We start from the raw sequence: 19,902 nt of genomic DNA, 5'->3' as shown, positions 1-19,902 counted from the left end.
TAGCAACGAGTGTGTGAGTGAGCAGTGCAGGCACTCCAGACCACAATGCCCTCCGAATACCCATTATCTCCCATTGACTTTAGGCAAGCCTTTACATCCAGTATACTCCTTCAGCATTGCCTTTTGGAAGTCTAATGGGCATCTCAAAGTAGGAATTCCTCAAACTGAGTTCAGACCTTCCACTAAAACAACCTGTTCATGCCAGTTTTTTCCACCAGTAAGATGTGAGTTAATGCCATTCTTCCACTTGACCCATGGCAAGATGTTTGAGCATCACCAACCTGGCCTATGCTAGCACAGTCATCATACAAGTGGTTTCCATTTCTTGCTCCTGGTTCAAACTATTCTCACATCAGTAGGAAGGAGTCTAATAAGACACAAGAAATACGATTTATACCTCCTCTGCTCTTGATACTCCACCTACATCATATTTGATACACAGCAAAATTGTCATAATCTTTTCTGTGATCCTGAGGTCCTACCTCGTCACTCCCAGCCACCTCACTGACCTGTCTCTCCAGAATCCTCCTGTCCCACTTCATTCCATCTGTACCGGTTCCCTGCTCTTTCTTATACATAGCAAATAGATTCCTGTTCTGGGCAGGATTTTGGACTAATATTGGCTTACTGACACTCTCCCCTGAATATTTGCACTTGGAAAGATTTCGGCAAAAGCTGAAACTTCCCAAAGTGAAATATCCAGCCATTCTAGAAGGCTTAGGGGAATCCTTTGAGGAAGTCATCACAGTGCTTCTGATGGCACACTGTTGTATTAGAATGAAATATGAGATGGTATTAATGTAGTCATAATGTCAAAATTTTCCCTGATTTCCCTGGACTTTAGAACTATTCGCCTTTCCCAGTTCTCCTTTTCACATTATTCTTTAACTGTTGGAGATAATAACTTCTGCTTTTCCCTTTCATCTTGCCTTTAGAGAAGTCATACAATTTGCATAGTCTCAGGGTGGAGTTTTAATATGCAGAAGGTTTCAAAGATAAATATTGACTCCTCCATGTAACCGGTACTAGAGAGGTCAGGCCCTGGAAACCTCTCTTCCCTGCACAGGATCCTCAACCCATCGGCTTCTCCCAGAAGCTGCGCCTTTCGATTATGCCATGTGGCCGAGGATCTTGGCAGCTCTCCTCTCCTTCCTAGCAGGTACTTGCCTGGGACTGAAGGTGACGGTTCCATCTCACATTGTGCACGGCATCAAGGACCAGCCCCTCTACCTTCCTGTGCACTATGGTTTCCACATGCCAGCATCTGACATCCAGATCATATGGCTCTTTGAGAGACCCTCCACAATGCCCAAATACTTACTGGGCTCAGTGAATCAATCCGTGGTTCCTGATCTGGAGTACCGGCAAAAGTTCACCATGATGCCACCCAACGCATCTCTACTCATCAACCCACTGGAGTTCACTGATGAAGGCAATTACATCGTGAAGGTCAACATCCAGGGAAATGGAACTCTTTCTGCCAGCCAGAAGATACAAGTCACCGTTGATGGTGAGTCCACCCAACTGTACATGGGCAGTAGGCTGGCAGGGCAATCAGCAAGGGCTCCGCGGTGTGGGTGAGCCGAGCTATCTGGGCTGTAGGGCCCAGCGCTGCACTCTTGGGCTAATTAATTCACCCTCGTGGCTTCAACATTCATAGCACTTAGTGGCAATACCTACTGCAAGGGGCTTTCCAAGGATGAGTTATATTCATGTAAGCTGCATGCATGGAGCTAAGAGGAAGGGAATCAAGCAATAAAGTAGAACTAATCATTTGGGAATTCACAAGTTTAGGCAGCTGACTTAACGAGGTGGAGAAAGTCTTATTTTTCTCAATAGTCAAATCTGCTCTGGGTAGATTTTCTCTACTTTTGCTACATGACAATGCTAATCTTGATACACTGTGTGGGGGAGGGGCGGTTGGGTAGGTTGAGACTCCAGGACTGTAATGTAGGATAACAGAAGTTTCTGGAAATGTCCTCTAAGGGAAAATAGGCCCAACTGATTTTCAGAAACCTATGTTTTTTATTGAGGTGTATAAGTGGTGTATGTAAGTGGCAATGTTCTCCAGTTTAGCCAATACCAGTTCCATCCTATCAATTGCTTTGCCAAAACTTTGCCATCTTCATTGACTTTTTTTCTCCATCCACATCTAGTTTACAAGAAAATTCTGTCAGCTTTTCCTGCAAGATATCTAGTCCAGCTATGTCTCACCAACCCATTGCCACCACTAGGCAACATTTGGCTGGCTGCCTTCCTATGTTGTTGCTTCTATTGCTGCATCATGAAGCTTCAAATCCATTGCTTCTTTTTCACCCAGAATAAGTCAAAGCTCTAACACTGGCCTGCAAGACCCAGCACACTCGGAACTCTCTCACCCTGTATCCTATTTGTATACTCTTCACTCACTCTGTCATGGCCAGGCTGGTCTCCTGCTCGTTCTTAGCAGAGGAAAACCACACTCACGCCTCAGGACTTCTGTGTTTGATGCATTCATTCTACATGTCTTTCTTCCCAGATGCTAACGTGATGCCCTGTGCTTTATTTATGCCTCAGTCCAGAGGTGAATTTTTCTGTGAAGTCTTTCCTGACCACCCCATAGAAAATATGATCTCACTCCCCACACCCAGCACACACACACACACACACACACACGAAGCATCACTATCTGTTTCCATTTCTATTTCATTAATTTCAGTGCTGTTGTTAATACCTGGGCCTATTATAAGAAGGGTCTTCAAAAACCTTATGGAAATACCAATTACAGAAACACTAGGCATGGATCTTGGGACATTTGTGTACTGAAATAAACCTTTCTTTTAATGCTATTTCTCCAACTATTTTTCATAGTGCAGGCAGGTGTTTTGTTTATTAATTCTCTTTTCCAACTAGAATACATGATCTAAGGGAGCAGGCACTAGAAATGCTATGCTGCCTTGTCCGCAGGGCCTAAACCTTGGCAAACACAAGTAGACCTGGTCTTCCTCCGGGGACTCAGTGAGTGACAGAAGAAGAAATGGTCAATTGCAGGAAACAAATGTAGGTGGAAGCCGAGGCCTGGAGAGCACAAGAAGGGAGAGAGCTGCCTAAAGGACTTCACTTGAAATTTTTCTGGCATAAGGATAGAACATCCCTTGCTTCTTAAAACGTAGGAAGATCATGATTTAATAAAGCCATTCACATGCTTTTAGGGCCTGAGCAAAGATGTTTCTCAGAAGGGAAATCTACCCATCTGAGTCCCATCACTGTGGGAACAGGCATAACCACAAGAGCAATGACTATTCCTGATCCAGAGTCTTCTCACAAGTGACACGTCACTTATTCATTCTATTCCACATTTATTTGTACTCACAGGTTGAAAATATAAGCAGTTTCTGTGTAGTGAGTGTACATGACTTGCTTTTTTTTTTTTAAATGTAAGGTTATAAGCCAAATGTTATTACCAATCTTTTGCACCTAGGGAGGGAGGGAATTTAATAAAATGCACAAGTGGGCCAGCCAGCTGTCTAGGAGCAATGCTGGAAGGTTTCGGGATGGCTCAGTTCCCCTGAGAGTTGCCTTTGAATCTCCTTCCACCCTTTCGGTTCCCTCCAACTTGCCTAGGCTGGAGAATGAGTTCTGTTTATGTCCTAAAACACATTTACCAGCAAATGACCAGAGCTGATCCAATCTGAAGCCAGGAGCCAGGAGCCTCCTCTGGGTCTCCCATATGGGTACAGGATCTCAAGGCCCTGGGCCATCCTCCATTGATTTCCCAGGCAACAGGGATCTAGAAGGGAAGTGGAGCAGCTGGGACATGAACTGGCATGCATATGGAATTCCAGCACATGCAAGGCGAGGACTTTAGCCACTAGGTTACTGTGTCAGGACCTCCTGTTTCATTCTAAATGGCCACAATGGCCAAAGCTAGACCGGTCCAAAGTCAGGAGCAGAAGGTTCTCTTGGGTTTTACCCAAGGGTGCAGCAGTTCAAGCACTTGGGCCATCCTCTGCTGCTTTCTCAAATGCATTAGTAGGGAGCTGGATCTGAAGAGGTGCTGCCAGGTGTAAAACTGGTGCCCAAATGGGATGCAGGTGTCAGAAGCAGTGCCTTTACCCACTACACCACAATTCGGGCTCCATATTCTTGGAAATTGATCAATTTGACAAATATTAAGTGCCTAGTATATGCAATACTCATGAGACATAAAATTAATAAAATGTAAAAATAAAAAAACGATATAGTCTCCTTTTTTCCTCTTCACTCCCTACCACCCCCTTCCAGTTCTACCCTTGTGGAATAAAGAACCTCCTAAAGTAAAAATAAACCAAAAAAAACCCCATAAATTTGTAAACATAAATTTTTTTTCCATGACTTAGCATTCTAACATGAATATCCATTGGATTTCTTTTATATCTCTAATTCAGATGACCCAATCTCCAGAATGCATTTTATGACATCTCTCGAGAAGCCAGTGTTGAAATGCAAGCTTTGATTTGTTAAAAGGACTAACATAATGTCATAACACAAAAGCAAAGAAAAGAAAACATGTAAACAGTTGATTTTTTAGACTAGGCTATGGTGCTGGGCCTCATAGTTTCAGTTTTGTATCTAAGAAATTTTCATTTAACTTTACGTCACAAAAAGTTTCTTTTATTTTCACTGCTAAAAGTTTTAGTTACACATTCGAACATTACATAGATGTTTTGAGAATCAAAATGGCGGAAGAGTATAAGGACATGTTTAAACAGATGGAGAAACATTAGCCAGTGCGAAGCAGAGAGGGCACATTCCAGGAAATAAGAGAGGTTAGAATGACATCAAAGAGACACCTGGAGACTGACAGACACGGGAAAGCAGCGAAAACAGCAAGTTATTGCAGTGACCGATACCCCAGAGGCATTCAGCGAATAGCAATTTGAATTGCACTGGCAGCCAGAACTCCACCAGCAACAAGGTGGGAAGGGGCACCCACCAGGAATTCCGGAGCAGAACCCAGACAAAGAACTGTCCATCATGCTGGTCTGTTTGATTTGACCAAGAGCAGAAACAGAGCAGCAGGTCCCAGTCTGGTGGTGTAGGAACAGGGTGGATTTCACAGCCCAGTCTGCCCCCTAGAGCTGACTCAGGTGCCATTTTGTGTAGGGAGACAAAGACTAAGGGACAGGACTGGGCATGCACTGAGCTGGGAGTGAACTCATTTCTGGCTCAGTGAACTGAAACAATGTGTTATCTTACAGGTTCTACCCAAGATAGTTCTTGGTTCTGGTAAACAGTAAACAGGTTCTGGCAAAATCAGCACCAACAATAACCTAGCTATATACAACTTCTGGTGACTCCCTAATCCTGGAAACTGCTCAAACTGGAAGTAGGAGAAAGGTTGTATGGACAACAGTGCAGCTCAACACTGTATCACAGGAGGTGGAGAGTGCTGAGCAAGGAACTGGAGCTACAGAGACGATGGTGAAAGTCTAACATAAGAACCTAGACCTGGAACTCGCTGGAGGGAGTGGCACAAATGACTACAAACAAAGAACCATGTACCAGCCACAATAAGTAAAATGGAATTGTAGACCTGTGGGTGACAGAGCTTAGAAACCTGCCCCAAGGAGAAGATTCTGATAGCTAGAAGTATAATGACCAAGAGCAATAGAAGAGACAAAGGCACAATGAATATTTCTGAAGACTCCCCTGCAAAGAAGCAAAAGCCTTTGTCAATCTCAGAGTTAAATGAGGAAGACATCGAGAAAATGGGGGATACAGAATTCAAAACACTTGTTATAAAGCTTCTTATGAACAAGAAGAAGCACGCAGTACAGAAGTTCAAGGAACTTAAGGAATATCTCACACAGCAAGTGAATCAAATGAAAGCTGATATATCAGAAATTAGGAATACAGTGGAGCAAACTAAAAGTACAGTGGAGAATCTCCAAAATAGAATGAATGAAGCAGAAGAAAGAATCTTAGAATTGGAAGATATTTCTTGTCAGCAGGAAGCAGAGCTGGATTTTTGTGGCTTTTCATTTAAGGGGATGTATAGTAATTGTGTGATGGAGACTATCATATCCAGATGTGAGGATACAATACAGTATGCATCTCTACTTCCAAGTAAAAAATGGACTCCCAATGAAACTGTTTACTATATCCTGACAATAGGATTCTGGACTCTCTGCCATTGTCCAGACCTGCAATGATGGACATGTGACTGTTTATGAAGAACTATACTATAGTAATAACACAAGGGAACTCAGTGGGGAGGAAAGGAAATGGGGGAGAAAGTAAGGGAAATCCCACGATCTATGGAACTATATCATAAAATGATAATAATAGTTTTAAGGAAGGGAAAAAAACAGTTGGCTCACACAAAAAAATGACAAGGAAGTAGTTTACAAGTTTCTCTAAGTACTCTACAAGTACTCCGTAAATGTTTTCAATTTTTCACAGATAGCAAGTGAGAATTGGGGGTTCCCCATTCATTCACCCAAGCTGGTACTCTCAGGACATTAGAGTAAATCAAGAGAAAGAAGATAAGTCTTGTCTTTGAGGGTTATCATGTACCCTCACAGTGTTGCAAAACACACAGTGAACAAGGAACATGGAAGCTGCTGTCCTCTACTGCTCGTTACGTTAGCTACCAGGGACAGGGCTGCACGGGACAACCTTGGTAGAGCAGCTTCTAGAATTTTATTTTCTCTAACTACTAATGATATTTTATGTTTTGTCATTTAGCATTTCCCTGGCGTTTACTCTCTCTTCTAATTATTGCCTTGGCTATCTACATTTGCAATATGTAAAATGCCTGCCATTTTAACCTTTGAGAAAACCTCATAGAATTTTATTATCCTCCTGAGGATGGAGAAAAACATCATCTGTCCCCCTCTTGATGTTGCAGAGCCCATCACCAAGCCAGTGGTGCAGATTCGTCCTTCCTCTGGGGCTGTGGAATATGTGGACAATATGACCATGACATGCCAGGTGAAAGCAGGCACCCGCCTGCTTTACCATTGGCTAAAAAATGGGAAGCCTTTGCGCCGCAGCCCCGCCTACTCCTTCTCTCCCCAAAACAACACCTTTCAAATTGCTCCAGTGACCAAGGAAGATGCGGGGAATTACACCTGCCTGGTGAAGAATCCCGTCAGTGAAATGGAAAGTGACATCATTGCACCCACCATATACTGTAAGTTCTTTTTTCTGATGAGTTCTCCTCCCAAGGGCAGCCACAGAGGACACAGGCATGGGACATCGCTCGGGTACTGCAGCTCAAGGCTAGTTGTCATCACACCTCTCAGGCACTGTCTTGTCATAAAAGGCTAAAAGGCATTTACCAGTAAGCCCTGTGTCTTGCTGGTCAAGTTGAGATCATGACCCAGAGCCACTGAAGATACAACTTGTGATTCAGCCCACTGAGTAGCCTCACTTCCTACCTCAAGTAGGAAATCTCAATTTCTCAAACTGAGAACCATGCAGAAGTAGTGACTTACTTATGCCCAAGGAGCCAGATCCGATGATAGTAAACCAGGGACGAAATGTGCTCTGTGGCTGACCCACCAAGGAAAACCAACGTTTTCTGAATTAGGCATGGGGAGTATTGTCAGGGATATAGTTGTTCTCTTTGAGCATTTCCTCAGTATCCATTTAAGAAATTGTTTTCTATATTGTTAATTCACAGGATTGTCCATATTGATGGCATAGAGTGACAGTTCAGTGTGTGTATATATTTGTAATGATCAACTCGGGATCATCCATCATCTAATATGCTGATCATTTCCTCTAACACTTTTGATTTGCATGATACAATAATATTAGTGGATGATCACCCTTCCGTGTAACTGTGTGTCAGAACTCACCCTTCCTGTTTGGCTGTCGGGAGCGGGGGGAACAGTCAGAGGAAACTTCATTCCTCTCCTGGAAGACATTCAGGGCCCCAGGGAGTCAGGGGTGATTTCTGGAGTTTGAATTTCTTTGGCATGTTTTTCTGCTATTGTTGAACCTTGTGTATGGTTATGGTGAATAAACCCTTCAGTTCATGTTCTATAATCATCATCACCCACCCAGTAAAGGGCCCGCTGTCTTCATTGCATTCTTGTTCCCAACCCTCTGTATTCCACAGAATCACCTCTGTTTAACATCACATTCTAAGTTCAGCTTAGCAAGTCTCTGCTATACTGGTGACATTCAGTGTTGAATAATTCTTTGCTGGGGCCTTGTTTGTTCAGCATAACATATTTAACAAGATCCTTGGCCTCTCCCCGTTATCTGCCAGCAGCATAACCTTCCTTGAACAATTAGAAGCAACCGTGGACATTGTCATGTATTCCCTCTGAAATCTATCAGTTGGGAGAACCAAAGGTTAGCATACTGGAAAGGTCTACCTGTTACTATACTGCTTACAGCACAGCTACTCTAGCAGTTTTGAAAAAAAAAAAAGTGTGAAAAAGTAAGTCTTCTCATCCCTGTGATGTGAGGATGGAGGATTCAACTGATTGAATCATGAAGAGAGAATGAAATCTGGTCCATGTAATCACTCACTCATCAAGTGAATCTTCATAACGCTAATAGAGGCACAAAGCCATAGCATTTCAGCTGTTTAGAAGCTAGAGATCAAAATGTTTGGTCATTTCCCCTGTAACTTCAGTCAAATCCCTTAATCTCGGGGCCAGTGCCATGGCTCAATTGGCTAATCCTCCACCTACATGCATTGGGATCCCATATGGGTGCTGGTTTTTGTCCTGGTTGCTCTACTTTTCCACTCAGCTCCCTGCTTATGGCCTAGAAAAGAAACAGGGGATGGTCCAAAGCCTTGGGGCCCTGTCCCCTCATGAGAACCCCCATAAGAGCTGTGTTATACTTCCTTCAATAGAAAACTGATGGAATGCTCTCCAGGAAAGGCGATAGCAAGCCTTTGGAGCAAATAAGTACCAGGAACTATACAAATACTATACAAGTCTTTTCTGAGAGCATAAACTTTCCAGAAGAAACCGAGCATCCGCAACGGAGCAAGAAAAGGAATATTTGGAAGATGAGGGCTGGGGGAGACAGAGAGGCTTTCTCCCAGCTGCAGGGCTAACCTAGAAAAGCACAACCATTACATCCTGAGAGTGGCTACTTTGTTGTATTTTAGTAGAAGACAGAAAATACAATGTATGACACACAGTGTCAACTGTGCTCAGAGAATATACAAAGAAGCATAATGAGGAGTCTCAGTTCAAGTCTTGGCTGCTCCGTTTCATATCCAGTTCCCTGCTATCTTGCCTGGAAAAGCAGAGGAAAACGACCAAAGTGTTTGGTGGTCTGCACCCAGATGCAGTTTCAGACCCCTGATTTCGACCTGGCCCTGGTCCAACCATTTGCGAGGCCATCCGGGGAGTGAACCAGCAGATGGAAGATCTCTCTTTCTCTCCATCTCACTGTAACTGTGCCTTTCAAATATTCAAAACAAAACAACCACAACAAAAAACAACAACAGCAGCATGGTGGTTAGGACAAAAAGTCTGGGGTGAGGAGGTTTAGGATCATATCCTGGCTCTGTTACCTTGGCTCTCTCTGCCTCGTCTCATAAACACACGTATGTGACATTAACCTACTTCAGGGACCTATTGTACAGACTAAATCTGTAGAGTGTTTACAGCAATAACTGGACCAGAGGACTCCATTCACTGAAAACTTAGCATACAGCAAATAAATGAGTGTATGAACAGTTTCTACGAAGTTCACAGAAAATGCATACTATTAAAAATATATATTGATTATAATTTTTGAAGAAAACATATTTTAATTCCATTTTCATTAATTTTTCTGACATCATCTCATGTCTGATTTGTTACAATGAGTTAAATCTTAGGCATAGCTTTCCATAATGTTATATTCAGATAACATTGTAGAAAATATAAAAATGGGAGCAAAGATTCATAATTACATCTATATATGTCAAGGAATATGCTGTTTGTATCATGTATCCTTTCCTGTGCTACTTGAAAGAATTAGAAGACCCAAGTTGAACAAGTTGACATTTCCCAGAGCTTATCTTCCGCTTGCAGACTGAACTCTTCTTTACGTTCTTCTGGACATAGCCTTTGAAATCACACAAGCATCCCTCACTAGTAAACACTGACAGAGAGAAGGAAGAAGAAAATTTACCAATGTGATTCCTGTTTACACACTGTAAACATGAATTATGCACATGATTTAGGAAACACTGCTGACCCTTATTGGCTAAAAATTGTTATCACTGTCATTAATTTTTCCTTGATCATTTCTACATTCTAATGCAGAAACTTTCACTTGGCCATAACCTCATCTTAGTGGCTGTTCACTCACTTATTCAGTTATCCACTCACTCATGTTTAATTTTATTAAAAACACCAACCATCAATGTCCTGTTCATGCTATGCACTGCCTGCTCACCCCAGACTCATGAATAGTTTTTTGTTATTGCTGTTTGCTCTCACTATTTCAGCTTGCTTTAATGTCTTGGGCGGCTTTTTTGGCTTGTTTTTTTTTTTTTTTTTTTGATCTTGAGTAGTAAGGATTAAATAAAATATACATTTTGAAGATTTGTCATTTACCCTACAGTTGACTTTGCATCTATGTGATACATTTTTGTTGTCTTCATTCTATGAAAACTGGGAATACTTGCCTTGCTGAATTTTACTCCCACCTCTCTTTGTTCTCGCAGTTGCTTTCTTCTTCATTCACACCGTCATCTTCTCCCAAAGCGTCACCTGCTGGATTCTGGTCTCTCCGTGCAGTTGTGCTCCTCTAGTGTCCCATGCATGTCTCTTCCCTGGTGTTTATTGCATTATCTTTTACTCGATTCTTCTCCACTTAAAGGACTTATGAATTCTTATGTTCATTGGGCAATATTCAACACAGCTTAAGAACACAACAAAGTTCCTTGAACTTGACTAAAATGGGACACATTTTCTTTCTTCATATCTCTTTAAGATTCCAATGTTACTTAATGTCATGGAAAAGTCAAATTCCCATTACAAGATGACAATTTCTTCATGGCAGTATTTCAGCCCCTTACTTTGTTTTCTGATCTGCTACAAAGTTTCTTGATAATGTAGGACATGTCAGATCACAATATGTATTTCTTAGAGAGATCCATAATAATTTAGAATTTCACCATGAATCACCTATTCTATTTCTAAAAGTACTATTTCCAAGATGTTTTCTTCACAAGTGCAAAAATAATTTTCTATAAAGATTTTATTTTATCTACTAAAACAGTTTATGGGGGAAGGGACAAAAAGAAAGACCTTCCACCCACTGCTTTACTCCTCAAATGAGTAGGGGAGTGGACACAAAGGTCCAGGATTAGGCCAGACCAAAACCAGGAGACAGAAGTTTGTTCCAGGTTTCCCACATGAGTGCAACAGCCCAAGCAGTTGGGTCATCCTCTGCTGCTTTCCCAGACACATTAGCAGGGAGGTGGATTAGAAATGGAGCAGCCAGGACTCAAACAGGCACCCATACGGGATGCCCACATCACTTGCTACACCACAATGCCAGCTCCAAGGAATTACTTTTTATTAGGGCAGTAAAAAACTATAACACAATCTGTCAAGATTGGTCCTATATTTAGGAGGTTATGACGCCATAGTTTGGTGGCAGACGTTACGAAGTCAATAATTCAGACAAGGCACTTTTTAACCTCCAGCCATGGACAATAACCCAGTTAGATTTTGTGTGCAACAGATGGCATTGCTGCAGGGAAGTTCTCTTAGTGACATAAAGAAAAAAAAGCGTCATTTATAGTAAACACCTACCATCTGCTCCCAAGTGCAATGGCAAGCAGCTTCATAACGGAAATTAAGGTACTGTCCCCACCCAGCCGTAAATTGCAGAGAACAGATGATAGATGAGTTTACAAGTCGCTTAGTAAACAGCCCTTCTTGAGGCAATGGGCTCGTTTACGTTGGAGTCTCTGCCAAAGGCAAGGAAGTAAACCCTCACTCACATTCAGGATTGAATGATCCTTCTGCTTTCATCTTAGGTACCAGAGGCAACTCTGGTTGGATTACTCTTACTTGACTCTGGCAAGTCTGCCTGGCTTTGCCCTCAGAGTTCAGTGTCAGTACGTGACTCAGGTCTCCAGCTCTTCCAAACCACTCAGTTCCTCCCACTGGGCTCCTCCTTGTGAGGAGGACATGAACTAGTGCACATGTGGGATGCCAGTGTTTGCAGTTGGAGTAATAGCCAACTATCACATCAGCCCCTACTACCAACCTTTTAAAGAATTAATCCAAATTCTTCTCAAACTAATCAAAGCAATTAAAAAAGAGATAAGCCTCTCAAACTCCTCCTATGAGGCATTTCATAACCTTAAATCCAAAACCAAAAAGAGATACATCAAAGAAAGGCAACTATTGGCCAATATGATATATATGGCTGCAAAAATCCTCAACAAAATACCAGGTAATCAAATCCAACAACACATCAGATAGATCATTCAACAGGATCATGTGGAATTTATCCCTGCTATGCAGGGATGGTTCGCATTGATTATCTCAATAAATGCAGAGAAAACAGATGATAAAATACAACTTCCTTACATAATAAAAACCTTAAACAAAGTGCATTATAGAGAAAACATGCCACAACATAATCAAGGCAAGAGATTAAAAAAATCCATAGCCAGCATCATATTGAATGGGAAAAAACTGGAAGCACTTCTACTAAGATCCCAAACCAGTCTAGGAAGCCCACTCTCACTGTTACTATTCAATGTCATTCTGGAAGTTTTAGCCAGAGCCCTTAGGTAAGAAAAAGAAATCAAAGGGACCCAATGGGAAAGGAAGAAGTCAAATTATCCGTTTTGCAGATAATAGGGTCCTATACATTGAAGAACCAAAACACTCCAAGTTACAGACTATAAAATCAGTACACAAAAATCAATTTGTATACAACAAATAATGGCTGAAAATTAACCTAACTCACAACAGCTCCAAAAGCTTTTAAGTGCCTTGGGATCAATTTAATCAAGGTTGTAAAAGATCACTACAATAAAAATGACAGGACAGGCTCCAGCACTTATGGCCATTTGGGGAGTGAACCAGTGGAAGGAGGCTCTTTTAGCTCTGTCTGTCCTTTTCTTCATAAATTCCGATCTAATAAAAATAAACGAATCTTTTTTAAAAAAATAAAAGAAACAGAATCAGACACCAATACATGAAAAAATGCTTCTATGGTCATGGATTGAAGATTTGATATCGTCAAATGGCTGTACTATTCAAAGCAATTTACGAATTCAATATGACACCAATCGAAATACCAAAGGCATTCTTCTCAGATCTGGAAAAAAAATCCATATGGAATCACAGGAGCCTCGAGTAGCTAAAGCAATTCTAAGGAGAAAAAAATGAAGCTGGAGGTGTCATAACACGTGCTATGAAGGCATCCTGCCGAGCGATGTAATCAAGATTGCTAAACTCTCCAAGTGGGATTCAGCTTAGTGGCTATAATGCCCTTATCCTACATCAGGATGCCTGGGTTCCAGTTCCAACTCCAGTTCCGGACTCCAGCATCCCTCTGCATGGATCCTGGAATACAGCAGCTGATGGTTCCAGTCACCGTATGGGAGGCTTGGATTGAATTCCTGGCTCAATGCAGCCCTAACCATTTGGAGATTTTAAATAAACAGCTATCAACTTTCCCTCTTTCTGTCTCTCTTCCTCCCCTCACACCCCCGCCGTACCCCTTTCTCTTTGCTTCCTTTCTAACCTATCACCCTCTTAAACAAATCAAAATGTAATTAAAAACCTAAATAGCATATTAAAATATGCAACACTCTATGTCTACTTGTACAAATCTGTGTTCTTGATAAACTGCCTTATAAAAGGCGTAATCCATGCTAACACTAAAAAGAAAAATGAGTAGTATTCAAATTATGGTTGTCAAAGAGAAAATTGTAGACATAATCTGTGGTAAAAATATTTTCAGATGAATTTGCTGTTTTAGAAATACTGAATTTATCTAGCAATATTGCAGTTATCATTACTCGAAAAAGTTTAGCCTTACAATCATGATAAGAGTCTTTGTAAACTCACATATCGTGTTTTTCACTATTTCATAGTTTCAGTCACTATGTCAAGTAGTTTACATTTTTGTGGTTATCAGAATAAAACATATTACAGGTCGCCCTCACTCTGAGGGAGTCTAAATGAGGGCCCATGGCTAATATGAAGGCTCTCACAGAAATTCAGATGCTATTAAGCTTTACCCAAATTTTAACAAAACTGCACTGTAGGTATCACGTTACTCTTTTCATTGCTGCAGATGGACCCTATGGACTTCAGGTTAATTCTGATAAAGGGCTAAAAGTAGGAGAAGTGTTCACTGTTGACCTCGGAGAGGCCATCCTCTTTGACTGTTCTGCGGATTCCTACCCGCCCAACACCTACTCCTGGATCGGGATGACTGACAACACAACCTATTTCATTAAGCATGGGCCTCGCCTAGAAGTTGCACCTGAGAAAGTAGCCCAGATGACAGCGGACTACGCTTGCTGTGCTTACAACAACGTAACTGGAAGGCAAGATGAAACTCACTTCACAGTTATCATCACTTCCATGGGTAAGTGTGACAGGAAAGGAAATATTCCCAAAGAAGACGCAGCTGCCTGTGGCCTTAGCTTTCCCCACCTTACACCCAGGAGGAAGAGAATGTCACTGTGGAATTTTTCTCCTTCCCAAGTTAGCAATGTCATAGTCTCTATGACTCAAACAAACAAAACACAGAATTCCCTAAGACATTCACTCTCAGGCTGTAAGGGGTTATAGGGAAAAGGAGACTAAACAAATGACTTGTAAGTGGGTGCTCCTGTCCTGATTTTACAAATGGCAATATGCGAGAAGTGGCTGTTCCCTTAGAGGGCTTACATCTGCTGTTGTCCTCGGTCATAGGAATGCATCTCAGTGAGTGAGAAATCTATTTGCATTTGCAAAATCACCTATGAGTATTAGAATTCATATAGTGTCATTGGAAGGGTTTCTTTTTTTCCTAAAAGAAGATAGTACACTCTGTGACAATGCTATCCAACAGGGCTTTCTGCAAGAAAAACAAAAAAAAATGTGAATATCCACATATCCACACTGTTTAGCACAGTAATCTGTAACCTCGCTTGTTTTTGAGTACATACATATGGCTATGCAAATGAATAATTGAACTTTGAATCTTATTTCATCTTCATTAATTTTAATTTAAATGTAAATGACACCAAGACCCAGTGGTTGCCATATTGGACAAAGTAAATGATGTTTTACCTGATTTATACTTCATTTGGATAACGGATGATAATACATTTACCTTAGAGACATTGTGCATTGTAAGTGTATGTTTGGGGTTATATAAATCAGGCATACATTCCGTCCATGCTTAACAAAAACTAAGGGTCAAAATGGCACTGAGAATGCCAATTGGAAAAATAATTCTTGCTAACAATAATTTCTACTCGCTGTCTAACCTGAGTGCAAGCGTGGAACAGCACATGCCCATCATCTGCTTAGTTTTTGACTAGACAGGCTTCAGTGAATTCTTACCCAATAGCTAACCCAAGAGTCATTGCTAGTGCGAGCCATAATCAGGATGAAGCAGTCAGTGATGATCTGGATGCCACCCGAAGCTTCATCGTGCTTACTGCAAGCAACGACCCAGCTGTAATATGTGCAAGAGCATCATGGTTAAGTGCACAGTTGCACAACGTTCCCCATTAAGGTTTAACCAAGATACTTCCACCATATCAGACGTGGCTAATATTTGGTTAAGGTCTTATTACCTTAACCATTGTCTTATCTGACAATCCTAATGTCAGATAATTTGCTTTTACAAAATCTAAAAAACCTGTTTGACCTGTACAAAGAATAGGCATTTGTCATGACAGTAAATAAGAAGAGCAGGTGCTCATTTTGCAGAGGGATTCAGTGTTGCCAACATTGGTGACCCCTTTGTGGTTTTAGAGCTACTCTCCAAACCCTAAACAATCACAGAACTCACACATTTAAACAGTGGAAAAACTGGCAAAGAAAAATGACTAGCACTGATGCCTTTTGTTAGATATTTAATTTTTTTTTCCAGTTTCCAAAATGAATGGACCTCAGCAATGACATCATCTACAGTGCTAAATGACCACGTGCAGTTACCAACTGGGAATTTCTTGAACATCCACTCTGATGAATAAGCTAGGTGCAGATTTATGTGGAAAGCGAAAATGCTTAGGAAGAGCAGGTAGACAAGTTTCCAGAGCGCATTCTGGGGTAATCAAGTTCAGTGGCAGGAAACAGATAATGAGGGACTTTGGTTTTAATAAGGGGAAAAAATTGCAGCCTACCAAAATATCTCAGCAACAAAATATGGATGGACAAAGAAAAGGGACCAAAGATGACGCCAAGGTCACAAATACAGAAAGAGAATGAGAACAGAAAATGAGTGGGTTGCTGGGTACTTTCGGTGTTGGAGAAAAAGCCTTGAGAAGGTGAGAGTCAGCTCTGTGGTTTTTCTACTTGTGTGAGACTGAAACAGGCACCTGCTACCCCTGTAGCTGTGGTTCCTATCTGATTTGAGGCATTAATTGACCTTTCTGGATCTCAGTGGAGCTGTTCTGTAGAAAATAGGGACAACCAACAAAACCACTCAGTGATAACATAATGTCTGAATTCAAAGCCCTTCTTTTTAACCACTATCCAGCCTGCCTTGCTGTAACTGCCGCCATAGGTTGGACTATGTTCTTTCTATAGAATATGCAGGGCTACACACACACACACACACACACACACACACACACACACACACACAAACACAGTGTATTTTCTCACCACCCTCGCTAGTTTAATGTTGTATACATCTGGATACTCTAGTTTGTCCATGACCCATGTGTAATTTTATTTTAATTATGAAATACTTCTAACTTGAAAAATGTCTGGATGTTTCAAGATAATGATAATAAAATAAATTAGTATTCGTATATTAAAGACAAGGACCTAACTGCTCTGTTTAAGAATTCCTTGAATACAGATGTCCCTGCTTTGAATGAACTGAATCTTAATCACTACTGTGTCATCTAGTGCTTTTTCTAAGAAAATGTTTATGGAAGTATAATTATCTGGTCAGAATTAATTCAAGTGTTCACATTTACAGAGAGCATTCAAGCTTATAAATAGTTAAGTTTCTCTAAACCACGTGGCCATAGTTTGAGATGTAACTATAATAGAAATAGTGTTTTAGATGATCCTGAGAAGTCTTCCATTTTTATATTTACCTATATACCACATCTCTTCATAAAGACGAGAACAAAGACTCAAAGCAGGAAAATTCAGGAGCTTCTTTATCTAGAACTTTCTCAAGCCAAGATCTCTAGGAGATGTATTTCATTTTGGCCTGCTGGAGATGATGATGGACATTGATTGGTCACTGTGTGGGTAGCCCCCGAGACCTCAGATGATATCCCACGGGGCATCCAGTGTCACTGTGCTGTGGACGGAGCCACGGTGGGGAGAGGGAGCAGCACACGCCTCGACACAGCATTGCACCTTGGGATGCGAATCAGTTGCTAGCGTCAGTGGGCAGCCTGGATAAGAATGAACTCAGGACTCCATTTTAATGTGGAAATAGACACACTGGCTGGTGGCATATGGCTTTCCATTTCAGATGCAGACTCTCCAACTGCAGGACTGCACTGCCATGGACACCACACCCCTTGCTCATATTTGCACATAAGATGTTATCCCATTTTATTTGTTTGCAGAAGGAGGGGGTAAATAGCATTTGCACTCAGGCTTTGGTACATGAGTCAATCATGTTTAAATAATCAGAAGAATAGCATGCCATGTGCTGCTGAAGAGGAGGGTCCTCTCAGAAAGGAGACGGAAGGGAGCCCAGGCGAGTGTCCACGCTGGCACTAAGAACCTTACACATGCTCTGTGGACAGTGGGCCATAATTTCCTTGCCATCTAGGCTTCTCGTTGGAGCTCTAGAAACTGATCTGTGCAAACTGCACTTTGCTGGAGCTGACCCCACGGCCACTTGTACCCTTGGTTTTGATACATGACCCACGTGGAGCTCTGCTTTGTGAGGGGACAGTCTCAGACGCCGGAGCTGGCAAATGTCACGAAGCCTGAAATAGAGAAGTGGAGGTTGTTGGGTGCTGAACAGGAGACTTTCAAGAGGGACCCTGACAGGAGTGAGTGTTGCTCTGGGAAAACAACCCCTCATTCTGCAGGAGGAGGAGGCTTGACCTTGGCCATGGCCAAGGTTTTGGACTGTCAAGTTCTGATTCCTAGGGGTGGATCTCTGATGTAGGGCAAGGTGAGCCGAGGAGGGGAAGCAGGAGGGCAATAAGAAAATCAGGATGGTGAGGGGAGGAACAGGAATCCCCTATTGGGAGAACATGCACACTAGGTTTTGTTAGTAAATGCACGTGATAAGGGACAGTCAGTCTAAAACGAAGGCATTGAGAGGGAGATGTGTCATATTTAATAGGAGACAGATAATCACAGTGCATTGGTCAGACTTGAGAATCACACCCGTGTGTCTGAGGGAAACGTGATCGTTGAGTAAGAGGAATACTAGTGGACAGCACACACAAAAGGACAGGAATGAAGTGATCTCCGTGGGCTAGGACTGCTGGGTTTAGCTCCTGTTTATACTGCAGAAAAATGTGCTCCTGCGGTCTTTGGACTCTCTGCTTGTTGAATATTATGATTGTGGGCAAATGAAGCCCTTGAATATGGATTGGATTAAATTATGGCTGCGAATACTGAAGAGAGGGAAGGCAGGGAGGAGATTTGGGAGGAAGTAGGGCTGCCAGCAAAGTGTGATTGCCTTAGAATCCATAAAATCTGTTCTCTTTATATTAAAGTTTCTAAAGAAAAATAAGTATACTGGGATGATCATTGTTGGCACGCGTCCAAGCTAAAAGCAAAGAAGAACAGCTGTGGCTACGGTCGTGGCTTTGCCCAGGGCAAAACACTGCAGGAAACTGAATGCAATAAATTAGCACTCACTTCTCCTCCTTCCCATTTTTTTTCTGAAGGGCCAAGAATTACTGAGTTTTGGTGAGGCTGTCTGGCTATCAGAGATGAAAGAAGCATTGGAGCACATGGTGTTTGCTGTTGGAGAAGCTTAGAGGTGCCTTTCTGCCGATCGATTAAAAGGAAAAGCGCCTGAGCCACATCAGATAAAGGCTCTATTCCAGTCTCCCATCTGGAGCTGGGACAAATATTTTAGGCTCTTGAACTTGCTTTTTGTATTTTCAGATGCTGCTGTGTTATTAGAATTAGGCATGCCAAGTAAACAGGAAACAATGTGCATTTCATTATATACATATATAATGCTCAAATATTTTATTGCACATTATGTGAAAATTCTTAGTGCATTTTAATTTTAACTTCAGATTAAAATGAAGAAATAATTCACTAAGTTGTTCCTGAATTGTAACTCTCATCATCCTGATATTCACTATTTTCTTCACATTTTTTCCACTATTTATTCCTGACCAGTTTGTTACTATTTAATGCTTATCTACTTTTCTTCTTTGGTTGCTTTTCAAAATCATTTTGCTGCCTCAAGGAGAGTCCTAGTTGTCTTTACCTTAATTGACAACCACAGCACAGCATGAATTTATGCTTTAGGAGTTAAATTACGTAAGTTTGATATTCTCCCAAAATCACTTATCTAGGATGAGCGACCATGGAAAGAACAGGTTGAAAACACAAAGTGATTCAGGGCTGTTGAATCTGAGAGAATATGACAGTTTCAGCAAATAACTGAGATGGCATCATAAAGAGAACAGATTTATTCATTTAAGCTCAATTGTTAGAAATTGGTAGACTCAACATTTGGGGAGATTTTCTGTTTTTGTTTCAATGGCTATAGGACAAGTGGAAAGAGCACAGGATTGTAGCCAGACATCAATGAGTCCTGGAA

General features: G+C 41.5%; 1 protein-coding gene across 5 annotated transcripts in view; it reads left to right on the top strand.

Moving 5' to 3' along the window:
* Positions 1–19,902, top strand: part of HEPACAM2 (HEPACAM family member 2) — a 41,135-nt gene that overhangs the window by 7,849 nt on the left and 13,384 nt on the right. For 3 of the 5 annotated variants that reach the window (XM_040965110.1, XM_040965108.1, XM_040965107.1), the window contains exons 2-4: positions 1,157–1,510; positions 6,872–7,156; positions 14,260–14,556. In XM_040965110.1, coding sequence (XP_040821044.1) covers positions 1,157–1,510; positions 6,872–7,156; positions 14,260–14,556 — 936 coding nt within the window. Of the gene's footprint in view, positions 1–1,086; positions 1,511–6,871; positions 7,157–14,259; positions 14,557–19,902 lie in introns of those variants that run through there. The other 2 variants (XM_040965109.1, XM_040965111.1) reach the window with 2 other exon arrangements.

This window comes from Ochotona curzoniae, unplaced genomic scaffold (genome assembly GCF_017591425.1).
Source record: "Ochotona curzoniae isolate NIBS_2020 unplaced genomic scaffold, NIBS_Ocur_1.0 scaffold_3835, whole genome shotgun sequence".
In the NCBI taxonomy this organism is placed as follows: Eukaryota; Metazoa; Chordata; class Mammalia; order Lagomorpha; family Ochotonidae; genus Ochotona; species Ochotona curzoniae.
Note: the sequence above shows the minus strand (reverse complement) of the source record. Positions and strands in the feature narration are given on the sequence as shown.